This window comes from Eumetopias jubatus, unplaced genomic scaffold (genome assembly GCF_037043125.1).
Source record: "Eumetopias jubatus isolate StellerSeaLion01/CBP00866 unplaced genomic scaffold, mEumJub1_p1.0 scaffold_6, whole genome shotgun sequence".
NCBI lineage: Eukaryota > Metazoa > Chordata > Mammalia > Carnivora > Otariidae > Eumetopias > Eumetopias jubatus.
In genome coordinates this window covers 114,823,207-114,849,145 of record NW_028274812.1, presented here as the reverse complement: position 1 = coordinate 114,849,145, position 25,939 = coordinate 114,823,207, and the positions used below count along the sequence as shown (strand labels likewise).

Genomic DNA, 25,939 nt, shown 5'->3' with positions numbered 1-25,939 from the left:
TGGGTCTCTAGGGATCCCACACACATTCACCCAGCACCCGAGGCAGAAGCAAATTCCTACTTTAATTCCTATCTTTTCAACCTCCACACCGTTTAGGCTCAGGGAGCCGGAAACTGGGGTGGATACTGCAGTCTCCAAACCTTGGGCTTCTCTGCATCTGGTGCTGTTCTGGGACACACCGGCCGGGACCAGGCCTCAGTTTTCCCACTCTGGGAAATGGAGGGTAAGGAAGGACTCCTGCTCTGTCTTAAAACCCATACAAACATGGGGCTGGCCTGCAGGCCATGGCCTCATGTGGAGCTTTGCCACCTAGGATAGCCAACCTCTGAAAGACGCTCCTGGTAGGACAGCTGCATCACCACCTCCCGGGACTGTAGGGGTCCCATGGGAAGTGCAGTCATCTCTCTGCCCCCAACTGCTACTGCGCCTGCCCAAGAGTTCCCAATACTCTGCCAGTCAGCCGCACGCAGGGATCACATGCCTGCCCCTGGAGGGTGCCTTTCCTAACTAGCAATGTCCCCGGAGGACTGGTGCCTGGGGGACTCTCCCGTCCTCCCTGACCTTTCTGTCCTGATTTCATTTGGCAAGGGCTGTCTGAAGCCCAATCAGAATGCATGCTTCTGACGTCAGGACAGAATTACAGGAGTCAGGGCATAGTCCCCGGAACACAGGATCACAGGGCCTAGGTCTCTGCGTCCCCCTCCCTTGCTGGGTGCAGAAGGAAGAGTGTGGGGCGAGCCATGAGGAGACCAGGCTGACTGCTGTCCATCCTGACCTGGGTGTAGAGGGGCTCATAGATGTCGACCCCATTGTCCTGGCTGTGAGACAGGGTGTCGGAGCCCCGCTTCCAGATGAAGCGGGCAGGTGGGTTGGAGTTGACAGTACAGCGCAGGAACACCGTCTTCTCCTGGTAGAAATTGCCTCGAACATCGCTCACCGTCTGGTGCACCGTCAGCACGGGCTCGTCCAGGTCTGCAAGGACACAGCCCCAGTGGAGTCAGGGCCGGCTCACCCCAAGGTGGGGGGCTGGGTTTTCTGGCAGCCACCAGGGAAAGCTAAGCCACCCTCAAGGGATGCTTCCAGAGAGCCAGATGCTCTCCCAGCCCACAAGCTTGACCACCCATTAGAGGCAGGGGAATGGACTTAACGGCTTCCCAGCTGTCCCTCCCCCCGGCCCTGCATGCGGGTGTCTATCTTCACCCTCCCGTCATGGGATGGAGGAAGCAGCTGCAGACTGGAAATCAGGACACGGGTTCAAATCCCAGGTTAGCTGTTAATTTGCAGTGTGACCTGCCTAAGTCTCTTCTCTCTCTGGGCTTGTTTCCTTGCTGGTAAATTGGACTAGATTGGTGGTTCTCACCTCTGTTTGCACGACAGAATCACATGGAGACTTTCTAATACCACTGCCTGGCAGAGCTCATTGATGGTGTCAGAAGTCAGAAGAATGATTGCCTCTAAGGAGATTATTGACTGGGAGGGAGCAGGAGGGAATTTTCTGGTCCTGGAAATGCTCTTGAACTGGATGGTGTTTACACATGCATAGACATAAGAATTCACTGAACTGTACATTTAAGATTAGTGTACTCTATCGGATGTAGCTTAATCCTCAATTAAAAAAAAAGAGTTTAAGAAAAATCCTGATGCCAGGGCCCCATGCCCAATTATCAGAATCGCTGGAAGTGGAACCCAGGCATCGGTAGTTTCTTCTAAAGACCCCCCTAGACATTCTAATGGGCAGCCAGCGTTGTGAACCAAAGGCACCCACATTCCACAGCCTAACATCCTTCGACAGGTGTCTCATCATTCTGTCCTTGTACAGCCCACTTGGACAGAACTCATAACAAAGACCAGAGGTGGAGGTAGGGCATTGGTGACACCCAGGCCTCTTCCAGCACCAATAAATCAAGAAATGACCCCCAGTCCCAGGATTTGGCAGGTCTGTCGTTGCCTGAAAGGGGACAGAAGGGTCTGAGGTTCCATTGCTCACCACTTGGGGGTCTCACTTGCCGGGGGGCATGGGCATATTTAATGGGTAGGTTCACTGTAGACATTAAGATGGTGTCAGACAGGCCCCTTGGCTTGGCCCTATGGCTTCTGGGTAACTAGGATCAGCCTGCGCAAGCAGTGAAATAGACTCTTGGGACTAAGGGGGGTATCTCTATGGCAGGCAGGTAGGGGGACTAGGGGCTTCCCATTCAACCAGCAGCCAGGATTGAGGGGTGCTTGGTCCTGTAAGTGGTGGGAGTAGGGAAGTTTCAGAACAGCCCCTGGGGCAAAAGCAGAGACATGAGGTACTATGGGAAGGGCACCACAGCAGAGTCCAGAGAACCTTTGCGGGTGAACAAGTCACAAACCCCCGGTACCACAATTTCATCTGTGAAAAAAGTACAATTCAACCTGTCCCACCCTCCCTGATCACTTGAGAGGGCTGTTGCCAGATACGTATGGATCGTGGAGGGAAACGTGTGAAGGGTAGAGGGTAGACACACTGGAGGAACAGCAGGTAAACCCCTTTAGTCCGGGAAAGATGAAGTCTCTACTGTGCTCTTCCACGGAGGTGTCGCTTCTCCAGCCTCCATTCCACCCCCTCCTCCCGCCCAGCCTGAGTGCCCCGGGGGCACCCCTGGCTGAGACTCACACTGCACGTCCACGCGGATAGACTTGATGGCGGGCACGCCCACGCCGTTCTCCGCCTTGCAGTAGTAGCGGCCGCCCTGCGTGCGCGCGATGCGCTCGATGCGCAGCGTCTCGTTGAACACCGATGTCTCCTGGAACTTGTCCGAGGCGCTGCCCGCAGTCTTGGTCCAGCGCACCTGGGCCCGCGGGGTGGGCCGAGTGAGTCGCGGCCGTGGGGGGTGGGGGGAGGGTTCCGGGCTGAAGGCCAGGCGACCGTGCCTTCCCTCCCCCCGGCCCCCACTGCTTTTCCGGAGTGCCCGTGGGGACCACCCCGGCCTGGGAAACTAATTCCCCCAGGGGAATACACAGATGGGGTAGGGTGCCTCGGGAAAGAATCTGGGGAATCTGGGGTCAGAGGGAGGAGGCTTTAAAGAAGGCAGTACAGTGCAGTGGTTAAGAGGCAAGTCGGACTGGGGCAAGTTATCCCACCTTTCCTGCCTTCCTTTTCTCATTGGGAAAATGGAGAATATCCCGCCTAGGCCTCCTGGGAGGACTAAATGTGCCTTAGTGCCTGTAAGACTAAGAATTTGATAAAGTTTTTAGTGGCCTTGGGTAGGTTACTCCTCTCTCAGCTTCAGATTTTTCATCTGCAGAAGAGGTCTATGGGGTAGCCAGCCTCCAAGATGGTCCCCAGCGATCCCGACCTCTAGTCCTTTTTCTGGGGTGTCCTCCCACTTTGTACCGGGGATGGGCTGTGTGACCAATATAACACAGTGGGCATGATGGTATGTCACTTCCAAGATCAGGTTATGAAGGACTGTGATTTCCATCTTGGGGAAAGCCATCTGGCTTGTCATGAGCAGCCCTCCGGAGGGAGGGATCCACAGGGGAAGAAGGGAAACCTCGGGTCAACAGCCACAGGAGGTAGCCTGCAAGCGGGTCCTCCCACCCCAGTCAGTTCTCAAATGGCTGCAGCCTCCTGAGAGACCATGGGCCAGAACCAGCCAGCTAAGCTGCTCCTGGATTCTGGTCCCACAGGAATGGTGAGGCAATACGTGTTTGTTGTTTTGAGCTGCTGAGTTTTAGAGCATTTGTTACGCAGCAGTAGATAACTATAACTATGACATAGGGTAATTTCCGCTTTGCAGAGGTTTAGAAACAAAGTGTATAAAGCACCTAAATGTAGCCCCTGGTTTATATTAGTCACTCAACAAATGTCCATTGTTATCAACATTGCCCTAGATTGTGGGGAGCTAGCAAGGATCACACAAGACACTGGAGCTACTGCTCAGAGTAGCAGAGGCTTAAGAAAAATAGGTCAGTTCCAGGTGATTAAGTCTTAAGGATTGGAGGATGGGGTAGGGAAGCTTCCCACTTAAAGTTGGGGAGGATTGCTTATTACTGAGACAGGGCAAGGCCCCTGATCCCGGTGAAGAGGTCAGGCTGTAGGCCATGAAAACAACAAGGCTGGGGAGAAGTGGGTGAAAGGCAAATTTCTCATGCAGAGAGCAGCCACTCCAGGGTTTGTACTTTCCTTCAATTCTACAAAATTCTCAGCCTTTATCTCTTTAGATGTTGTCTTCTCTCAGTTTTCTCTAGTCTGCCCTAAGTTTATGTTGTAGCTTGTCATTCTATCCTCCATGTCTCCCCACTTCCTTTTCACATTTCCCATCTCTTTCTCTTCTCCGGACTGTTTTGTAGTTGATTTCCTCAGATCTATCATCCAATTAGCTAATTTTCTCTTTAGCTATCTCTATGGTATTGAGGCCAAATTTTTCAAAAGACCGTATTATTTTTATTTCTAGGATTTCTATTTGGTTTCTTCCCCCCATATCTAACTGATCGGGTTGTATAATCTTTTGTTATCTCTGTAAACACTTTAAACATATTTATTCTTGAGATCCTTTCAGATGGCTCTGTCTTCTCTGTTTCCTCAGATGTGACTTGTTCAATTCTTTGAGTCTCTGGACTGGCCCTGCTGGCACTGTATTTTTAAATGTGTTTTAAAATTTTACTCCACAGGCTTGTAGTCCGTGGGAGTTTTCTTCCACAGAAGTTCCACGTGGGCCCTCACATGCCTGTCTGTGGTGTAGCTCTATGGTTGCCTATGCCCAAGACCCATGGGTTCACAGGTTCCAACTAGTTTTTATATTAGTTTCTCAGCTTTGGGTATCCTCACCACTTGGACGGTGTAAGAAACAGACAGCCCAAGGAGTGTGCTCCTTTAGAGGCAACCGTTTGTACACATGCCCTGAAGCAGAGTCTGCTCCCTGCTGTGACTCTGGGCTGTGGGACAGAGAGCTTCTGGTCCCCATTCACAGGGGGTGCCCTTGTCAAGCTTCCTGCTTTAGGTAGAGAGTCTAAGTCTAGCCTCCAACCACAGATGGACCTGTGGCCTCAGCTCATACCCCACGTGCGTGTATTCATACTATTATCCCTGAGGTGAGTATGTAGTTCAAGCCCCTCCAAGGACCATGTTCTTCACCTCTGCTCACTGCCATTGCTCCAGATTCTTTCTTCATTTTGGCCCTTGAGATTCCCACTCTCTTGCTATTTGTTTGGAGTGGGGAATTACATGCCCATTCCATCCCCCATCCTGACCTCAAAGTGGGCCCTGAGATGCTCCTTCCCTGTTCTCCTGCTAGATTGGATGCTCCATGACAACGGGAACTGTAACTATATCTTCAGGGCCCATCACAGTGCTGGGCACATAGCAGGTGCTCAATAAATACGTGTTTAGTGAAATGAGCAAACGAGGTAGATGGCAGGAGAGGTGAGCAGCAGTGGCTAACATAGGAATGAACAGGGTATACGTGGGCAAGTGTGAATGGAGCACAATATGGGTATAAGGAGGATGGCAGTGGAGGTCAGACAGGAAAGGCAGGTGGGGCCAGACTGTGGGGGGAGGGTGGGTCTTCCCTTCCACCTCTAGCAGCCTGAACAGGGTGTGGAAGTTAATAGGTAAACCATTGGAGGTTTCTGAGCAGGGGAGTCCTATGATAGAGCAGGTTTGAAGATTACAATTCTGGGAGCAGGGTACAGAAGCGAATTGGAGGGGGGAACGTGGAGGGGGCCAGTTAGCCTACTGCAGTGGTCCAAGGGCTAGGATTGCAGGTCTGACCTCCAGAGGTAATAGGAATAGAAACAGAAGACCCATGCAAGAGACATAAAAACAGAAGCCTCAGAGGCTGGCTAGATGTGGGGAATGAGATGGTACAGAGCCATACTGTAGCCCAAGGGTTTGAGCCTAGGTAGCAGGAAGAACAATGACACTGTGGATGGAAGTAGAAGAGAGTGTGTGCGCACACACACTGAGCCCCTGCCATAAACCACTCATGAATGTAATGTACAAGGGGACACACACAGGTGGCCAGTGCAGCCTGAGCGAGAGATGGCCCAGCGGCCTCCCTGGCCAGGGAGGACCATCCTGACATCATGCCCGATGCAAACAGCAACCTGAAGCCTGGCAGCATCACTATCATTTTGAAACAAAACTTTGAGAAGAAGCAAGCAGTGATGATGGTTTCAGATTGAGTCCTCAGGGGTTTCCTTGTCCCTTTGCTTATCTCCAGGCTAAACCTACCAAAGCCATCTCTGTGCCCAAAATTATCCCCAAAATGCTTCTGCATTTCATTGTCCTCCCTAGGAGCCAATGAAAAATTTTCTGCTGCTCTTAAATGCCACAGCAGCTCACCAGCAATTTCCAGCCACCCCTCCAGCCCGCCTCCTGCCTCTTCCCATCAGCTTCAGTGATAACTGGACAACCCTTCTGACTAAACCACATACTTGGTCCGTGACAAAAACGTACCTGGCATTTCCAGGTACTCCTCTTCTGTTGCTTTCTAACTGCTTTCAGTCTTTTAACCTCAAGGGTGTGGGGCTTACCTACCTGAAGCCTTCTGAAGAGGCTCCCGGAACCCCCCAACCCAAAGATGGACACACTGGGGGGAAGTGTGCTAAGCTACAGAGAACACCGGTTCTGGATTCAAATTCGGCTTCCACCCTCCCAGGAGCTGTGTGATCTTGGGAGTTCACTCAACCTCCCCAAGCTTTGATTTGCTCAGCTGTGTAACAGAAGCCCTCATGTCTCCCCCACAGCCCGGTTGTGAGGCTCCAAAGAGAAGAAGCTGGAGGAAGCACCAACACAGTGTTGGCATGTGAGGTCTGCCCTCAGACAGAGGTGGAAGGTGCATCCGAGGAAGCGTCTGCCCAGCAGATACAACAGGAAGGAAGTGGAATTGAACAACTGCCATTTAATTTGTCCCCTCAGTCATCCATGTTTTCAGGAGAATAAGCTCACGGCCCCCAGCCCTTCCCCACAGAGTTCATTTTCTAGCTCTCTCCCGGCCCCAGTCTTCTGTCTTGTGTTGGCTTGCCAACTTCGTGTGCCTCTTGTTCCCAGCTCCCACTGCCTCTTCTGCGGCTCTGATCCCAGGGCAGGGTGGGGAGTGAGGAGGCGAGGCTGTCGGGCGGGGGGGGGGGGGGGGGGGGGACTTACCTGGGGCCGAGGGTGCCCCGTGACGAGGCACTGCAGCACAAGGGTGTCCCCCTCCCGGATGGTGTAGACACGCTCGCTGATGTTGTCCTCCTTCACCACACATGCCTGGCCAGCGTGGACAATCTGAGCCTGGGCGGGAGCTGGGCGGGGGGGAGGAGGGGGGAGACACAGGTTTAGGCAAGAGGCACCAAGGCCAGAGGGGGTCTAAGGCTCCCTCCTCTGAGTACGTTAGTGGGAGGAGGAAGCCCAGACCTCCCCAGGCCATTCCTCAGAGGCCTGACCTGCTGAGCTCTGGAAAGGACACTCCCAGGGCCCCAGGCCAGAACCAGAAAGGTCAAGGACTCCGGATCAGTTCCTCCTCATCCCACTCTCCTTGCAGGAGATCTGTGTTCTCAGTGAGCTGATGAGCATGAGGGGCTCAGTATCTATTCGGACTGGTTATCACTCAGTGAGTACCACCGTCTTAGCAGGCCCTGTAGTGGAAGCTGCCGGTGCCCCCCCAGCTCCCTATACCTGGCGGGGGCGTCCACCCCACAGCTGCTGAGTGTTAGAGACTAGGTGCACAGAGCTCCCCTTCCCCTGGGAATTGCCCTTTGCCAGTGGGAGCTGCCTGGGCCAGAAATGCCCACAAGATCACCCTTTTCCCCAATACGCACACATGGAGCCCAGTGACTGCTAGCTAGCCCCCCCGCCCACGCCACTGGTGGGATGACTATGGTGCCATTTACTCTCCAGAGTCCCCCCGGGGAACAGGTTGAGCCTAAAGCAACTGAACCACAGTTTTGCCTGGCTGCTTCCCCTTCCAGTGTCTCCTGAGAGCACTTTCTCACAAATCCCGTGCCTGACCTGCACCCTCTAAACCATCCCAGGCTTTACTTTTAGAGAGCTTGACTAAGATATCTCCCAGTCCCACAGACTGCTCATTCCCCTCACCCAAAGGCCTGTTACTCTTCCCTCATTGCTCCCTGAGCCTGGGCCAACCTCTTTAAGGGATGGAAGCTCTCTCCAGGGGCTTGGAAGCTCTCAAAAGACTGGCTCCTCCCTGGCCTTTCTCACAGTGACCTGGGCCAGGGGACCACAGCTGCAACACCCAAAGGGAAGATGACTGACTGGGAGAAGTACACAGCCCCTCCCTAAGTGTCCAGCCCCAGCCCAGCAATGTTTGGGCTCTGAAAAGGAGGGTAAGGCCCCTGAGTTCATACCTGTCTGCTCACAGCTGAGGATGGAGAAAGTGGAGGTGGGCACCAGGGGCACAAGGGGCTGAAAACAGAGTCCTTGCCCTAAAGAGGTGCACAAAGATGAGGTAAAACCTGTACATAAAATGTGTAACTTCCTCCAGGAAGCATCCCCTGACTGACCGGCACCCTCCCTCCTTCTGTACCCATCACTCCCCCGGTGCAACAGCAGAGCATCATTCTGCCTGTCTGCCAGATCCAGGGCTCTTCTCCTTCTGTCTACCAAACCATGAGTTCCGTCTTGTTATCCCCAGCCCAAGGCCTTGAGTACAGTGGGCACTCAGTGAACGTTGAATGGATGAATTTACAAAACTATCCCATGGTGATGTTGCTAAGCATCATAAAAGAGGTACAGAAGGCCCTAGGAGGTCAGAGGAGAGAGAGAGAGAGTCTGCTAGAGGAAGGATCACAGAAGGTTCTAGAAAAGGCAGCTTTCTCACCAGGCCTCAGAGAATAGGGGAGCTTTGTGCTGGGTGAAGGAGAAAGTCCTATATAATATATATTACCTGGAGTAAACCATGAGTGATCTTTGGACCTTTATTTTCTCATCTCTAAAACAGAGAGAATGCTGCCAGCCCTGAGAACTCACAAGGGTGGGTGTGACAGTAACACAGGCTAGATGAGACGTGCTGAGGTAAACCCTGATGTGTCCTGCAGTTACTACAAGTAGCACCTTACCGGAGCCTCTCCAACCAACATGGATGGGACAGTCATGAACTAATTACAGAGGTGAGTCCCCAGAGGCAGCCGAGCTGTAGGTCAAAAAGTGTGGGGCAGCGACTGGGGGCAACACATGTTGAACCATGAGAGTCTCTGCAAACAGTAACAGCTACCAGCAGCCTAGAGTCTGAGTGTCCAGACAACCATCCTGCCTGGCTGGCTGCCATAGAGGAATGAACTGAGGCTAGTTGTCAGAGACAAGCTATGCAACCTTGGGCAAGTCTGACCTCATGGGCCTCAGTTTCCCCTCCTATATCAGGGGAGCAGGTTAGAAGACCCTCTGAGATCCTTCTCAACTCACACTTTCTATACATTCGGTAATCAGCGTGTAGTCCATATATAAGAGGCACCCTGGAATCCGGGGAATGGGTCTGAGACTCACACTCTGCGATGAAAATGTATGAGCATCACCATACCATGGCAGAGAGTCATCTGTGGCCAAGGACCCCAGGAAATCTCATCAGGAAACAACCCCCGCCATGCATGATGTGTATGCCAGTTGCTGATAAGACCAGAAGGTCCCATGGATGTCTACAAGAGGCCTGGGGTGCCTCTCCACAAGGAAGACATTGATACAACAGACTTCAGCGGAAGATAAGCTGTAATCTTGGACACTGTGGCTTGCCCGTAGCCAAATAGTGTTGTAACAACAGAAGGTTCGGTGACTGATAAGGAATACTGAAAAGGAGCTGGAGAGCCTGACATTCTCAGGGTCTGGCCAGCACAGGCCAGAAAACACAGGACCTGGCCAGCAGACACAAGGCCTCTGGCCACCAGCCATGTTTCCTCACTGGAGACCAGGCATCATGAATGATGACATCATTAAGATGATCTAACTCCCTTTGACGACATTAACTCTTAAGAGTATCAAACTCTAAAATGATAGAACCACTGTGGAAGAGATTTTGGCAGTACCTACTTGAGCTAGACGAGGGTATAGCTCATGACACAGCAATTCCACTCCTGGGTAGTACCCAGTGGAAATGAGTGCTTATGACAACAAAACAATAAGTCCAAGAATATTCACAGCAGCTTTACTCATTTTGGCTAAAAACAAGAAACCACCCATATGTCCATCAAGACTAGCGTGGGTAAATAAATTCTGGTATATTCATATAATGGAATATTACACAAAAATAAAAAATAAAATAAAATAAAATAAAATAAAAAGAACTCCTAACAGATACAATGGCACTGTTGAATCTCACATGGACAATCTGGGTGGAAGAACTCAGACACAAAAGAGTAAATAGTATGTGATTTCATGTGTCTGAAATTCAAAACTGGAAAAACCGATTTTAAAGTAACAGTGGTACTGGGAAGGACACACCAGAAGTTTCTGGGGAGAAGGTGGGATCCCATCTGGTGCGGTGGAAATGTCTACATCTTAATCTGAGTGGTAGTTATATGAGTGGACATATATGCAAAAATGCATCGGGTTATTTGCTTAAGATTTGGCTATACCTAAGCTACACTTCAATTTTTAAAAATTGCCCATTGAGGTTATCAGGTTTCTTTGGTTGACACTAACCATTACAACTACCTACTCCCTTTACTCTGATTCCTATTTGATTTGCTGCTTCCCACGGCTGACTTCTTTGAGGTGTAGATTTTCCCTCTGGAACAAAGGGAAAATGCCCATGGCTTCCCACTGAGCTTTGCTAACGTGAATCAGCCTCCCCCACTCTGCTCACCCCTGGAATGGCTAGAACTGTGTTTTGGACCCTGAACCAACAGAGTCCCCACCAAGTCGCAGACCCCCAAAGGCTCTGCCTCACTTAACCTCAGCCTCCTGTTCCACACGCCCTGGGAAGGCAAGGCCAGCCGCAGCATCTTCTGTTCCAAAGGCAACCAGGCCAGGACCTGTGTCAAGAGGCACCATGACATCATAATCCCTTCATTCAGTCTGTCAAACAACAAATGCTTCGAGCCGGCCGCTGCTGCGTGGGTGCTGGAGAGACTATCAGGAAAAGCAAACAACAAAGGAGCACTGTTGGGGAGATGGATAGCAAACAAGGGAACAGAAATGAACAGGATGGCTTCAGAGTGCTCTAAGTGCTAAGACTACTCTAGGGCAGGGGATTCGTCAAGGAACAGCGAACAGAGGAGAGATATGCCTTAGAGAAATGGGAAAAGCAGACAATCTGGGACTAATGCCTGGCTCTGCTACCCACTAGCTGGGAGACATTAGGCAAGTTACTTAACTTCTCTGAGCCTCAGCCTCTTCCTTCGTAAAATGGGAACAATAATGCCTTCTCCCGGGGCTGGCATGAGGGTTTAAGACAACATCTATAAAACATCTGGCCAGGGGCACCTGGGTTGCTCAGTCGTTAAGCGTCTGCCTTCGGCTCAGGTCATGATCCCAGGGTCCTGGGATTGAGCCCTGCATCGGGCTCCCTGCTCCACGGGAAACCTGCTTCTCCCTCTCCCACTCCCCCTGCTTGTGTTCCCTCTCTCGCTGTGTCTCTGTCAGATAAATAAATAAAATCTTAAAAAAACAAAACATCTGGCCAAACAGTATGTGCTCTCTCAATAAGTAACAGTTCCTGAGATGATTAAATAGAAAAAAGAGATGGGGGCAGGAGAGCGCCCCCTGGGGCCCCCTCAAAATCCCAGCGTCGGAGATGCTCAAAGCGGACATTAAGCCAGTAGGGACATGTTAAAATTCATGTTGAGGGCGGTGCAAGGCTTCAGAGGATCTGGGAAGGGGGGAGGGATGGGGCCCCTTCTGAGCATCCCTCTCAACTTCCCAGCACACTCAGCTCTCAGCAAGTTACTTCGTGACTTTAGCAAGTTACTTAAGCCTTCATTTGCTCGCTTGTAAAATGGGCTTGTTGTGAGGAATACGTAAGTAAATGCACGTCAAGCGCTGAAAACAGTGCCTGGTACACAGTAAGCCATCTAAACATGGTAGCTAGCGTCATTATTCTATAAACGATCCCGCGCTCCTCTCAAGAACCCACCTCCCTGGGCGGCTGCAAGTCCTTTGCATGAAAGGACCTGCAGGGCCTTATCTGCCACAGATGGTGATGAATGATACCTTCCTGGGGTCCACTGTATATATTTCCAAGCTCCTTGCCTTGTTCTGAGAGGCAAAAAGAGTAAGTCTGATTTAGCCTCTTTTGGCAGAGAAGACAGAAGCCCAGAGAAGGTAATGCCCTGTCCGTGTCACTCACTGACACAGGACAGGAGCAGAGTGGGGGCTTGAACCCGGGCCTTTCACCTGCTAGCTTGGAACTCTGGTCGCTGTCCCAGTCCACCACGACTCCCCTACCCCCTCCTTGTGTCACCAGGGAGGCTGTTGCCATGCCAACCCCAAGGCTGTCAGAGTTTGTATTTGTAACAAGCTCCCTGGGAATTCTGGAGGCTGGATTTGATCATCTCTGCTTGACACCACATTGGTGGATAGAAGATACGACAGGAGTTTGGAACCGTGTATGTTTCCCTGCCTCTGGTCTATGAGACTTTTCCGATTTCACTCTCCTGAGATCTTTCAATGAAGCCCCGTGGAAAAGGAAAACGGTATCTCCCAACCCGTGGTGCCATAAAGTGTTCATTGATAGTCCTCTGCCAAGTCAGGATGCTGATGCTGTGTCTTCTCTCTCCTTCACAGAGTGTCTCGGCACCCAAAGGTAGATTATTAAAGGCTCTGAAAAGTCCTGCAGTAAACACACCTATGTAACTTAGTTTAAGCCAGTGCTTTCCAAATGTATTTGACCATAAAGCCCCTTCTTCACAGACGAACTCTTAGCATCTTGCGAGAGAGAAGTGTTGTGGAAAACAAGTGGAGAAATGCTGATCCAAAGCTCATTATAAAACTAATGGCTGTCGAGTCAAGCATCACGGCCTTCCCCAGCCCTGTGGCTGAGCATAGCCAAACGGCATGAGAGATGTCACCCACAGGGCAGCATCATAAGGAGTACAGCTGAGGCAGAAATAGTGGGTCCCTGGTAGAATGCTTCTGGCCTACCGGCTCACTCCTTTTTCCTCCAGAAAGCACACACCCCAAATTATAGGTGGGGGTCGGGACAGCCAGCACCCAGCAGGCCCAGTAAGGAAGCCACAAACTCTCAAGGATTCATGTTAAAGCAAATTCAACTCGCCCACCAGGCTTCAGAAGAGAATTCTCACTGGAACCTGGGGGGGAAATTTCCTCAAAGACCCCCATCCCTCATAAGAGAATCTCCTCCCGGGCACTAGCCAAAGTGTAGGAGGTGCTGTTAAATGCACAAGGATGCGGCAGTAAGATGTAGAACCAAATAAGGCGGGCAGGCAGGCGGTGTAATGAACGGAAACCCTTAGTCTGAAGCTCCATCAGCTTTCCTTCAGGTTTCTTCCCCACGCTGCATTTAAAAAGGTTAATCATAAGGGCACATGGGTGGCTCGTTAAGGTGTCTGCTTTCGGCTCAGGTCATGATGCCAGGGTCCTGGGGGTCCTGGGATCGAGGCCCGCATCGGGCTCCCTGCTCCGCGGGAAGCCTGCGTCTCCCTCTCCCACTCCCCCTGCTTGGGTTCCCTCTCTCGCTGTGTCTCTCTCTGTCAAATAAATAAATAAAATCTTTGAGGAAAAAAAAAAGTTAATCACCGTCAACTGGGGGCTGTTGTCCTGCTTCCAACTCCTGATTCTTTCTGGGAAGGTGTGTGTGGCTAGGAAACTTCTGGGGAGGGGGAAGAGAAGGGGGCTGCAGACTTCTCCACCTGAAGTCAGTTCTAATCTGCCCCATTAGCAGACAGCAGGGCAAGTGCCACCATCCTCACAGCCTCCCACAAGTATCACTGAGTGTTCTGGGCCAGGCAATATGGAATCAGGATCTGTGTTCTAGTCCTGACTTCCATCAGTCAACACATCCTTATGAGCATGAGGTGCTGAGCTTGGTGCTGAGGGGTACTAGAGAAGTGTGCAGTCCGGAAGAGCTGGGATAACGACAATGTCTATAAAGGCCTGCTGAGCGGCAGGGAGAGACTGGCCATGAGCTGGAGTTAAGGCTCCCGTGTCCCCTGACCCACCCCCCTAACATAACAATAACACCACGATATATACATAACAATAACAATTTACTCTGTGCCAGCATTGTGTCAAGTGTTTTATGTCCATTATCTCATGTATTGCTCATAACAAGCCTATTACTCCCATTTGTCAGATCAGGAAGCTGAGGCTCAGCAAGGTTATTAAGTTGCCCAAGGATGCCCTGCTGATTTAGAGTCTGACTCTCTGACTTAGGCTAAGCCCTGTGCGTTTCCAGCTCCCGAGTGCCTGGCAACAGTGCTGAGGACTCAGGGCTCAGGATGCACGACATAGTCTCCAAGTCACTAGTTAGGCCAGTCCCATGCAGCATCCTTAGAAACCATCTTGCCGTGGCCCTCCCAGCTCCTGGTACACACATGTTTATTGATCCTTTTATACATGTAATGCAAATGGACACTTAATAATTTAGCAGAGTTAACAGTGCTGAAATATTAACAGGCTTTTCTCTTTTAATTAGCTGCTGAGAGAATGGCGGCCAGGGTCTGGGAGGAGGTTCATGGGGCAGGCACCTGGCCAGCTCCACCTGGGCATCCTTCTGCCAGGAATGATGCTACACACCTCTCCAACAAACCATGGGCCATCAAACATAGACCTCTTGGGAAAATTCACCCTTCTATGCTGTCTACAGCAAGGCTTTGCCCTACCTCCCCCTTGGCCTTGGCTGGTTGCGGAGCTGGCTAACACCTATCCTCTGTTCACCACCCAGGATGGACCAGGGGACTTCTCCAAGTCTAGGGGAGTCTCCAATTCAATGCTAGGAAAACCAGCCTGAAACAGTCTCGCCCAGCCCACACCATCGCCTCTGATTTCACCTTAATGCTGGTCATCTTGAGGGGCGTGTGGCCTGGCTTAGCCAGTTGATCATTTGACTCTTGGTTTTGGCTTGGGTCATGATCTCAGGATTGCAGGATCAAGTCCTGCACCAGGCTCCGCACTTAGTGGGAAACCTGCTTGGGATTCTCTCTCTCCTTCTGCCCCTCCCCCTGCTCACATGTGCGCACGCTATCTCTCTCTCAAATAAATAAACAAATTAAAAAAAAAATGCCAGTCATCTTGAGGGGAAGCGCCATCACACTCTGCCCTGCACCCCTCTGGACATTCTCTTGGGTCATTAGACCTCAGTGCAAGCTGATTTCCTCTCCATCCTCCCTCTCGCTCCTGGGCTCCCAACCCTTCAGAGGACACACACAATTGCCTGTTTATTTGCCATTGATTCATCGATTCGTTCTAAGCTCCTATTGTGTGAACTGTCCTGCCCTCAGCACTGGGATGCAGAGCCATAAAGGCAGAGCCATCCTCAGTGAAGAACCTCTGTCCTCACTTGGCTGCAGATCCCACTAGAGTTTGCTCTCCACCCCAGGGTCCTTTTTTGGCTCATCACAACCTAACCCGTATTCAGCCATCTTCCTTTTGGGCCACAAGAATCTCTCCCCAACCTGAGCGCGTATGTCTCTGACCTCCAAGTACAAGGTGCTGTCACTGAATATGAGAGCAGCCACAGCAGAAGGGATGAGTGCTCAGCCTGCCACCTTATCACCACGACCGAGCATAAAATCTCTGCTTCCACGCTCGGAGGCAGGGCCTGCTACTGCCTGCAGAGCCTGCTCCTATCTGCAGGAGCGGATACTGTTTGCACTGCCGAGTACCGTGAGCAGAACCTGACACTTTGGGCAGACCCTGGCCCTCTTGACAAATTTCCTCTGCTGGAAGTGGTGGCCGGTCCAACTGTGCCCCAGTCCCAGGGAATGTCCAGCACCCTTGCACCCACATCCTGGCCTCATTGGAAGGCACACAGGGGGTTGAGAGTGCCAGGTGATACTCATGGACTGTGGATCAATGGAAGTCTAATGGGCACCCCACTAATGGAACTCCAGGATGTCGGGACAGGCCACCGGGAAAGCCCCCTATATGGGGACTCTGAGGTGCCCTGGGAGAAGCTGTAAGGGACTTTCTCCCTGGGTCGCAGAAGACCAAGATCAAAAGTCTCAACAGTGAGGGGACCTAGGGCAGCTCTAATAAATGCAGGCAGGACACTCAGGAAAGAAAGCAGAGAGTCACATGCCCTAAATCCGGCACCGCTTGGCCTGAGGCTGTACATGTAAGCCTGAGGAGCTGCCCAGATGTTGTGGGACAAGGGGCAGGAGGCAGGACTCTACCACTCATCTCCTTACTATTGGGCAAGTCCTTCAGCCTCCTGAAGCCTCAGTTTCCTCAATCTGCAAATGGAGAAAAGACATCTCAGACAGTAGGGGAAGTAACTTCTGGGTTGTGAGAATTAAATGAGATCACACGCATCGGGTACATAACACAAGGACTGGTATCAAAGTAGGTACTTAATAAATTCTAGACCCTTTTCCATTTGATAATATAGGCCGGGACCCTGTGGGAACCTGTTCAAAGGTCCTGCAAGGAGAAAATGTAACACTGGATGTGGAGGTCTATTTTGGGGGGAACGCCATGAGCCGTAATCTTGAGAGACCAGAACAGCAAGGTCGGCTAAAGGAGGTAATCGTGGGAAGGAAAGATCTCCCTAAGAGAACACACTGGATGATGGTGGAAGAAGAGGCTGCCACCCATCAGGGCAGAGAATGGCTTCTAGAACGTAGGACCTGAGCCTGCCTGGCCCAGGGATGTGAAGTCCATGGACATGGGGTCACTCATGTAGATTTTCCTGCTTGGATCCCATTTGCCTAGCCCTGCCAAGCTCTACCAGTCCTGGGGACCAGTCACTGCCATTCCCTTGGCCCTGCACCCTGGCAGCAGCCCAGACACTAGATATGACCAAGCCCCCACCCTACCCCCACATGCTAAAGCGTAACTATTGACCCAAACCCATGGGAGGCGCAGGTCTAGTGTAGACACAGCCTGGGCACGGGGTTCTTGTCCAGGAAGTTGCAGCAATTGCTCTGGTGGCCTGAGGCAAATCTTTTAACTCTCTAGCCCAGAGCCTCAGTCTCCTGACTATAAAATGGGCATACGTGCGCTCCCTATTGTGAATGTTAAATACAGTAAAAACCAAATCCACCAAGCACAGTGCACACTGCCTAGGTGATACTCAAGAAGTATGGTTCAAGGGGCGCCTGGGTGGCTCAGTCGTTAAGCGTCTGCCTTCGGCTCAGGTCATGATCCTGGGGTCCTGGGATCGAGCCCCGCATCGGGCTCCCTGCTCCACAGGAAGCCTGCTTCTCCCTCTCCCACTCCCCCTGCTTGTGTTCCCTCTCTCGCTGTGTCTCTCTCTTTCTGTCAAATAAATAAAATCTTAAAAAAAAAAAAAAAGAAGAAGAAGTATGGTTCGAAGGGAGCAGAATAAAACCTGCTAGGTCTGGGCTCCCCACCCAGGACATAGAGCCTGGGCCAGTCCTAGGCCAGGAAATGGAAAGTGTCATGGCTTTGCTAAAGCAAAGAACCCCCAAAGCCCCACCTGACCCCCAAACCCAGTGGCTTCCTCCAAGCCCCACAGAGCTGAGGCCCAACCTGGGAGCATAGGGCACCGGCCGGGGCCTGGCACCAGCTGGCTGTGGGAGCAGAGGGGAGACAACAGGGCTAAGGGCACTGAATTGGGGCTGAACTGGGCATCTGGGGACCCTGGGCCCACAGAGAGAATGGGATGGTGGCAGGCGGATGGGAATCCTTTCTAACCAAACCTGTAAGAACTGGTTGGAGTCCTCACTCCAGCACTTAACGTGACTAAACTCCCATTCTGCTGTATAAAAGAGGCCAATAATATTATGCTCACAGTGCCTCACTGAGACGGCATACCAGAAAGCTCCACGTAAACTGTAAAGTTTTGCCCAGATCAGGTACTTATTAGGCGCCGAGAGACCCAAATGTGGCTTCGGGAAGCAAACACTGGAAGTTAAGAAACAAGCCATAATGCATCTATTAAACCCGGGGAAATAAATTCGGAGGATAAAACCACTGTGGCTGGGCTGTGCACAAAGCTGGCTTAGTTTTTGTAGTGCGACCCAGCAGAGCGAAATGAGAACCATAAAACTATGCCTATCCTATGACCTATTAGGCAATCTCACTTTGGGGAATAGGCCCCAAGGAAATAATTTAAAAGGAAAAAGTAATTCACATAAGGATATTCACGGCAGAGCTCTCTAGAAGCAGGGGAAACTGGCACCTGCCCAAACTCTCCGCCACAGAGAAATGGTGACCCAACTCCAGCACATCGATGCAGGGGGTGCCCTGCAGCCATTAAAGTGACAGGGCTGAGAGCTCAGTCAATACTGCGAGACGTGCGTGGGAGATAAAGTCAGCCGACAGTGCGGAACGGACGACTGTTTACCGCTATATAAAAATGTATTGACAGGTATGGGCAGGGAATTTAGAAAGAACGGTTAATGTTTGATGGTCATTGGGTTCCTTTTTTTTCTTTTTTTTTTTTTCCATGAGGTTGTTTAAGTGGGTAATAATAACAATACAACCCTGAAAGCAAAATCAATCCTGTGGCTTGAGAGCACGTGGGGCCTTAGACCCCAGGACGGAAGGGCAGGGGAGGGGAGGACAGAGTTTCTGGAGAGCCTCCAAGGGTCCCACCCCCAGGCACTGTGGGTTTCGGGGACTTGTCCCCTACCCCAGGGTGGGGTGGAGTTAGAGGTGCCATGACCTGACTGCATGAAACGTCTTAAAGCCACCTCCCCACAGTTCTCCAGACTGGCCTTCACCCCACCCAGCTCAGGAGGTGGCAGGAGGATTAGCTCTGAGGTTTAAAAATCAGGGAGCAGAGATGTAAGGGCCTGATTTGCTGTATGCCTCTCTCTGCATCTAGTGACCTCAGGAGGACAGCAGTTACCATCCCCCAGCACCCCACGGCCTGAGTCATTCCTCACCCCATTCCCATTAGTGAAAACACACTATCCCCTGCCATCAGCTGGAAACAATCCTCGCCCCTTCTCTTACACCCCACACCCAACCCACCAGCAAGCCCTCTCAGCTGCCTTCAAAACGGATCCCCAATCTGACCCCTGCTATACCACCCTACTTTTAGCCATCACCATCTTCTGCCTGGATTTCGACAGCAGCCTCCTGATAGGTCTACTCTGCTTCCTCCTTTGCCCAGTACAGTCTGTTCACCACAAGAAACCAAAGGGATCCCTTTACAGCACTAAGTCAGGCCCTGTCCTTCCTCTGCTCAAAACCCTACCACGGCTCCCACCTCACATGCAGTCGAAAGGCAACACTTTTTTAATAGGCTGTCACATCCCCTGTCATCTGCTCCCATCCCCACTTATGTTTTACTGCCCCCTGGCACTGTGGTCACACTGCTCTCAGATCTGTTGTTCTTCAAGCAGGCCAAAACCACTCCTACCTCAGGGCCTTTGCACTTGCAGCTTCTGCTGCCGGATTATTCTTCCCCAGATTTCCAGAGCTCACTCCCTCACCTCCTTCAGCTGTGTTTTCAGGGAGGCCTTCCCTGACCACCCTATTTCAGACAGCTTGCGTGCCCCCACTTCTACTACTTTCAATCCCTTTCCCTACTTTGTGTGTTCCTCATAACACTCATCAACACCTGCATATTAAACAGTCACTTGTTCATTCTTTACCTGTGTCCCTTTCAAAAGGTAAACATCCCTGGGAGGGAAAGCATGTTAAATCCCTGAAAAGGATGAGCAATCTTTTCTTTCCAAGAGTCAATGCAGGAAGCATCAAGTTGGGGAACACATTTTCTTTAGCATTGGGTACATTTATAAATCAAGAAATGCCATACCTGCCCTCCTGTTAAGTATTCTCATTATTTTTTTTTCTACATCACTGAACAGTTTCACTCCTTTTTTGGCTAAAACTTTAGAAACCACATAAGTGGCATGCACCGTAGGATCTGATTATAATGCTGAGCCTCCGAACAACCTATAAATGATTTGGAACCCAGTAGGTCGGGGGAGAAAAGTGAAGGACTTGGGGAGGGGGGAGGCCAATTGGACCAGAGTTCAATCACAGCCAGAGATAGAAAAGTCATTGCCCTTAGGAAGCTCCTAGGGGCTGAGGAGGTGGGGGTGGGAGGGGCTGCCTCTTAGGAGGAAAATGAGGTCTGGGAGAGGCAGTGGTGCAGTAAAGGCCTGGGTGCAAAACACACCTGTCTCCCAACCTACAAAGTGGCTCTAAGGGAACATTCTGGCTATAAATTTCCCCAGGAGGAAGATGGGAGGAGGGCTAGAATTCCGCCACCCTTTCTCCCCGACCAGGGTCTCTGTCTTGCTCCCTCTTCCCCCTAATAATGTGTCACACGCTGGTACATAGAGCCTCACGTGCAGCTTCCCTGGTGGCAGTCTCTGTGACTCACTAGCTTCCCGAGCCAGGCCCAGGCATGGGCATCACTCACTTAGCAGGGCCGCCTCTGAACAGCCGCCATCACTGACCCCCCCGTGTGCCAGGCATCGGGCTAAGAATGGCTTTCCACGCGCTCCCACTGCCTATTCACCACAGCCCCCGGGGAAGGCGCTGTGACCGCCATCTTGAAGCTTGTGCGTGAGGCACAGGGCATAACCTGCCCAAGATCACACAGCCAGGGAGTGGCTGAGGCAGAACCTGAACCCAAATCTGTGTCCAAAGCCTCTGCTCCTTCACGCCACATTCTCCCACCTGGGAGAGATGATTATTCATCCACTTTGATATATTTAGTTGCTGGCTTCTGAAATTAGACCTTGGTGGTGTCATGGAGCCTGGCAAATCATGTGCAACAGCTGACCTCAGAGCTGCTAGTCACTGACACCTGAGTGTGAAGAACGTCTCTGGTTACTTCCCTCCCTGCGGACGGGCGCAAGAAAGAAAGAAACAGTGGGGGGGAGGGGGCTGGTGTAGCTGTAGGACCATTTGGCTGACCCTTCCCAGAATCCTCCTCTCCCGTTGCCATGGCGTCACCTCTGCAGAGGCCTGCGCCCTGGCGGTGAGGGTGAGGTGGGGCCAAAGGAAGCTACCTGGAAAAAAAGGAGCTAGCCTGTTCATGGGGTCCCTCTGGAAAAGGGGGCCGCAGAGGCGTCAGTCCTGAGACCCTCAGTCACCAGGGCCACCCTCAGGTAGAAGGGAGAAGTGATTCTCAGGAGGAAGTGAGAAAGATCGGCAGAGGTGTGTCAGGGAGGTGACAAGAAGGATCTGGAAGGGTGGGGAAACTGAGGCACCCAAGGACGCCTGGACCCTGCAAGGACTGGATACTTGATAGCATTAGCCCAGTGCCTGGCAAATAGTGTGTCCTTAATGAATGTCAGTCAGAGCTGTCATTATTGTAAGTGCTCAAGAGAGACTTCCTGGGTCAGAGAGCGGTGAGCCCCCCATTTGCCCAGACCAGGAACGAAGCCTGAGCACAGCACCAGTAAGATGCACTCAGGGCTCCTGTGGCGACGGGCTCTCCACCCTGCACAGCAGCTTTTCCAAAGTGTCAGCTCCCCTCCAAGCCTGAGCAGCTCTGCTCCTGCAAGGCCGGCTGGCGAGGGCTTCAGGAGAAGAATAGACCCTCCTGCCACTCAGCCCAGCTGGGGCCACTGTCCATGGGCCCGGCCCAGCCCCCATCCTGGCATGGGTGCAGTGGGTGAGCGCACGCCTGGCACAGGCCCCAGTGCCCGGGAGAGAGGCTCCGAGCAGGCGGCTTTGTATTTTGTGAAAACCAAATCCACAACTGAGCTCTCCAGCCAAGCCGGGCCTGCTGGGAAGGCTGACGGGCCTCTCTTCCCGTCCCCCTGCTGGGGCCCGCCCTCCCCGCCTCAGCCCCCACCCCAGGAACCATGGGGAGCACCAGCTGCCACCCTGGCTGGCATGGGGGGCCGAGGGAGACAGGCCTGGGCCCATCCCCCCCCACCCTGACCCCCTTCCTGCCTAGAATAAATTGGAATACAAATCAGAGGGAAACGCTTTCCTCTGTTTGAACAAATTGCTATGGATTCCTCCCTGTCTCAGGTCAGGCCTCGCAATGGGGGATATTTTCACTCGCCGACTGCTAATAGACTCAGGAGAAGCTGCTGGATCGATGGAGGCCGGGGAAAATTAGCCAGGAGCTCCAGGCCAGCCTCGGCCTGCCCCTGGCCCCCACTTCAGGTCTCCTAGAAGTGGGGGGTGGCGGAGACCAGCCATAACCCAGGCTGGACATAAGCACTGTCTGACAGCCCAGAGTGGTGAATGTCCGTTCCTGCCCCCCGCCTGGGAACCAAGGGCTGCCTGGCGGGGCAGGGGGATAAAGGTGGACCCCGAGAAGGTCCCCCAAAGAGGTCTGCAGTCTCCCAACATGTACACGCTTGGCCCCCTGCACATAGGTGCACGTTCTTGGGTGTATCACCATGCATATACACACCTTCAGCACATGTATGCCTTCGTATATTTAAGGTACACACAAAAATACAAACTGAGTACACATGCACAGGATAGAGAGAACCCAGGGGGATGTATTTCAGCTCCTATCGAGGTACCCAGTGGGAGCAGTTTATCTCATGCCAGTGGTCACACACGCACGCGTGCACACACACACACACACACACACTGATCACCAGAGCTCCCCACCCAATTACCTCCTTTTGCCTCTCAGCCTGGCTCTCTAGAGCCACTCCTTACACCTGTCCCAACTCCCACAGAGTGAGGGGAAGGAGACTGCGAGGGATGCAGCCCACTGAGCCCCAGACAGCCTCATAGCCCCTGCTCCTTCAGCCCGAGAAAGTGAGGGAGTGAGTCAGACAGGGGTGTGAATGCTTCAGGCACATAAGGGCATCCCTCAGTACTGCACCCTCCCGGCACTGCCCGAGGCCACTGTGGCAACAGGCAGTGCCAGAGGCCATGGCCATATGGGGGAGCTAGGGGAGACAAGAGGGGAGGGGAGAGCTCACTGCAGCCTCTGAATGCCCTGGAAGGAGGTGGGATGGCTTGATCACGAGAAAGCCACTCATGTCTCCTGCTGGCTGCCCTAGCCCATGGGAAGCCACACACACACACACACACACACACACACACACACACACACACACACATTAGTTTGGTGTGACTCTGCCTCTGGCCACTGGTTTCTGCCTCTAAAAACTGACCAGTTAGGGACAGCTGACCTCTTAGCTTCCTTGATTCCAAGCTGGGCTCCCTATTTGCTGTGTGGCCTGAGGGCTTCTCTTGCCCCTTCGCTGCCTCAGGCTTCTCTTCCGACAAATGACTGGTTCTGTCCTAAGAACCCTCCTGGCTCTGACTCCACGAGCTGGTAATTCTAGGTCATCTCTTTGTCTTGCTCTCTGCTGTATCTTCAGCACCTAGAACAGTGTCTGGCACATAGGAAGTACTCAATAAATATTTGATGAATTAATTAATCTCAGGTGGATAATGAACTGATACAAAAATTCACAACAGGATGGAGGTGCTCTGATCTGGATCTATAAGTCCCAGGGATATTCAGGGGTGCGGGCTAGCCTAGTCATTGCCCACGGGAGGAGGTTTGGTTCCCGGAGAAGGAAATAGAATACAATCAACTCTATTACTCACGTGGAATTCTGCCTGCAGAGAGCTAGTCTCGGAGGTTGTCCCCACCTCTTTCTTAGTTTTGAATTCAGCAGGTGGGGAGCTAAAGATCATGCCTCTCATGGCAATGCCTAAAAGACCTGTGGACTCTGAGTTTGTCCTCAATGATTCCCCAACCCTGCCCTCCCCAAGTGTGAGGCTCCCGCCATCCTTCAGTGGCAGCCTGGATTCTATCAGGAAGGTCTTGGGGAAATCGATGTGCTGGGGTTCTGCTCACAGAATCCAAGGAAGTAAATGAGCAGCTCACAGGTCTGATGGCCGCAGGGGGAGTGTTCAGCCTGGAGTCAGGGCTTACATGTGCATCCAGAAGACAAGACCTAAGAACAAAGAGCTCAGCAAAACAGGCTGGATCTGAAAAAACAAGGGGGATGGCTTAGACAGGATGTAGTACAAGCTGTCGGTGCCTGCCGCCACCCTCTTCCCCTAACCACTTGATTGCACACTGGCCAGAAGCTGCTTCTCTCTGCCTGAGGCTGTCTCTGGCCACTAGAGCTTACACGGCATGTGGACGGGGCTGTAAGTACCAGGAAATTAATACCCCCAGAGCAGCCCTCAACCAATGACAGATTGGAGCTGGCATATACATGCCCCAGCTCCCTCACCACAGTGGGAGAACTCTGGTGTGTTTACAGTGTCCCAGAGGTCCCCAATGGGACATGGTGACTGGCTTGACAAAAGCCAACCTTTTCTTGGTTCCCTTTGCTTGCCTGTCTTACGTCTCCATTTCCCTACCAGAGTTTCCCAGGCTCACCTGCCAAATAAATTACCTCACTTGGCTTCTTATCTCAAGGTCTGCTTCTGGGGCACCCAAATGAAGACTGAGAGTCCAAGCCAGTTCTGATCATCATGATGTCCACTATTAAATCTCTCACATGGCTATGACCCAGAACCCTCATATTGCTTAACCATCACACCCACAAACATCACATAACTGACCATGGTCCCCAACCTCGACCCATTACTTCCTCAGAATCTTCCTTGTCTGAGTACCAACACTTCAAGATCCAACTCATCTGATCAACAGGCCAAAAGGCCTGAGGGCTGCCAGGTATTCCCAGAGCAACCTTCTGGTAACAGTGTCTATGGTTCTGCTGGCTCACTTGTTAATAATTCTAAGGTGGGACTTAGGCAGTATGACAGAGATGTTGGACCTGGTGGGGCCTGGCAGCAACCTCCAGTTCTCACTGCCAAACCAGCTAGCTGCCTCCTCTACCCACAAGGGGGACCTCCTTGAGATTTTCATTAACAGCTGCTAAAATCTAAGCCAGAGTCTTGAACTGGGAGCGAGCCCCAGATCCTATAGTCCAGATACAAAGAGGCCTGGGAATAAGAAATAGGGTTCAGTGGGGGGTGAGGGGGAATTATGGACATAAAAGAGCTTATAAATGCCATGCGGACATGTCCTGGCTTCTCCTGAACCTATAAGGTGATACTGAAGAATGAGCAAGATCTAGCTATAGAGTCCCTTGGCACGGCTTTTAACTTCAGCCTTGGTACCTAATTGCTGTGTGACCTCAACAAGCCACTTGCCTTCACTGGTCGCAGTTTCTTCCTGCCCTGAATCTCAAGGATCTGCTTCTGGGTCACTTAAGGCTACTGGCTAGCAGCTGAGCTCACTCCTTGCCACACCCTCTGGCCCCAACTCATGGGCTTCCTTCTGCCTACCCTGTGGCCTTATTCCAAAAAGGAGAGAAGAGCCAGGCCTTGCCACCTCCAACCTGCCTTGTGGGCCTCTGTATTTTACTAGAAGTTAAACTGACCTCCCCAAGGTCTCCCTGCATTTCACTGAAACCCCAGAACCAAACACAGGTAGATGAGGCCACCGGAATCCAGCCTCCTACCTCCTGATGTCCCTCTCAGAGTTTCTAAAGAACCACATAGGGGAAAAATCTCAGGGCCAAACAGATGTTCAAGTTCAGCTCAGAGGCCTCAGCTCCTGAATCTTACTGATTAGAGATGATGTTATGGCAAGTTGAAACAAGGTCAGACAATGAGAAGTTCCCAGCAACAAGGACCAGAGACCCTGAGCAAACAGCAGTGGAGTAGCCTGGTCTCGAGTGGGTTGTGGGTCTGACAGGGAGAAAGATAAGCTAGATCACTTCCACAGTGCAGTCCCTGAATTCCAGTATGGACCCTCAGTTTCTGGTCTAAAAATCAGGAGGGTCCTCAGAACGCTCCTGTGGCTATGACTCAAAGGAGCCACCGGCTAGTGGAAAGAGGTACCAAGCAACAGAAATGAACAAATTCGGGCAAGCGTGAGTGGTGGGAGGAGGGGGAGGGAGCAAGAGCAGATGAGAAGTGGGACCCCTCATGAACGTCTGTCTCTTCCTTGTGCCCCTCGGTCTTCTCTCTGGGCATCCT

At 52.0% G+C, this 25,939-nt stretch overlaps 1 protein-coding gene across 1 annotated transcript in view; it reads right to left on the bottom strand.

Moving 5' to 3' along the window:
* Positions 1-25,939, bottom strand: part of MDGA1 (MAM domain containing glycosylphosphatidylinositol anchor 1) — a 52,453-nt gene that overhangs the window by 17,086 nt on the left and 9,428 nt on the right. The window contains exons 2-4 of the mRNA XM_028120666.2: positions 7,115-7,254; positions 2,639-2,813; positions 776-972 (exon numbers count right to left, since the gene is read on the bottom strand). Of these exons, the coding sequence (XP_027976467.1) occupies positions 776-972; positions 2,639-2,813; positions 7,115-7,254 (512 nt within the window). The remainder of the gene's footprint in view (positions 1-775; positions 973-2,638; positions 2,814-7,114; positions 7,255-25,939) is intronic.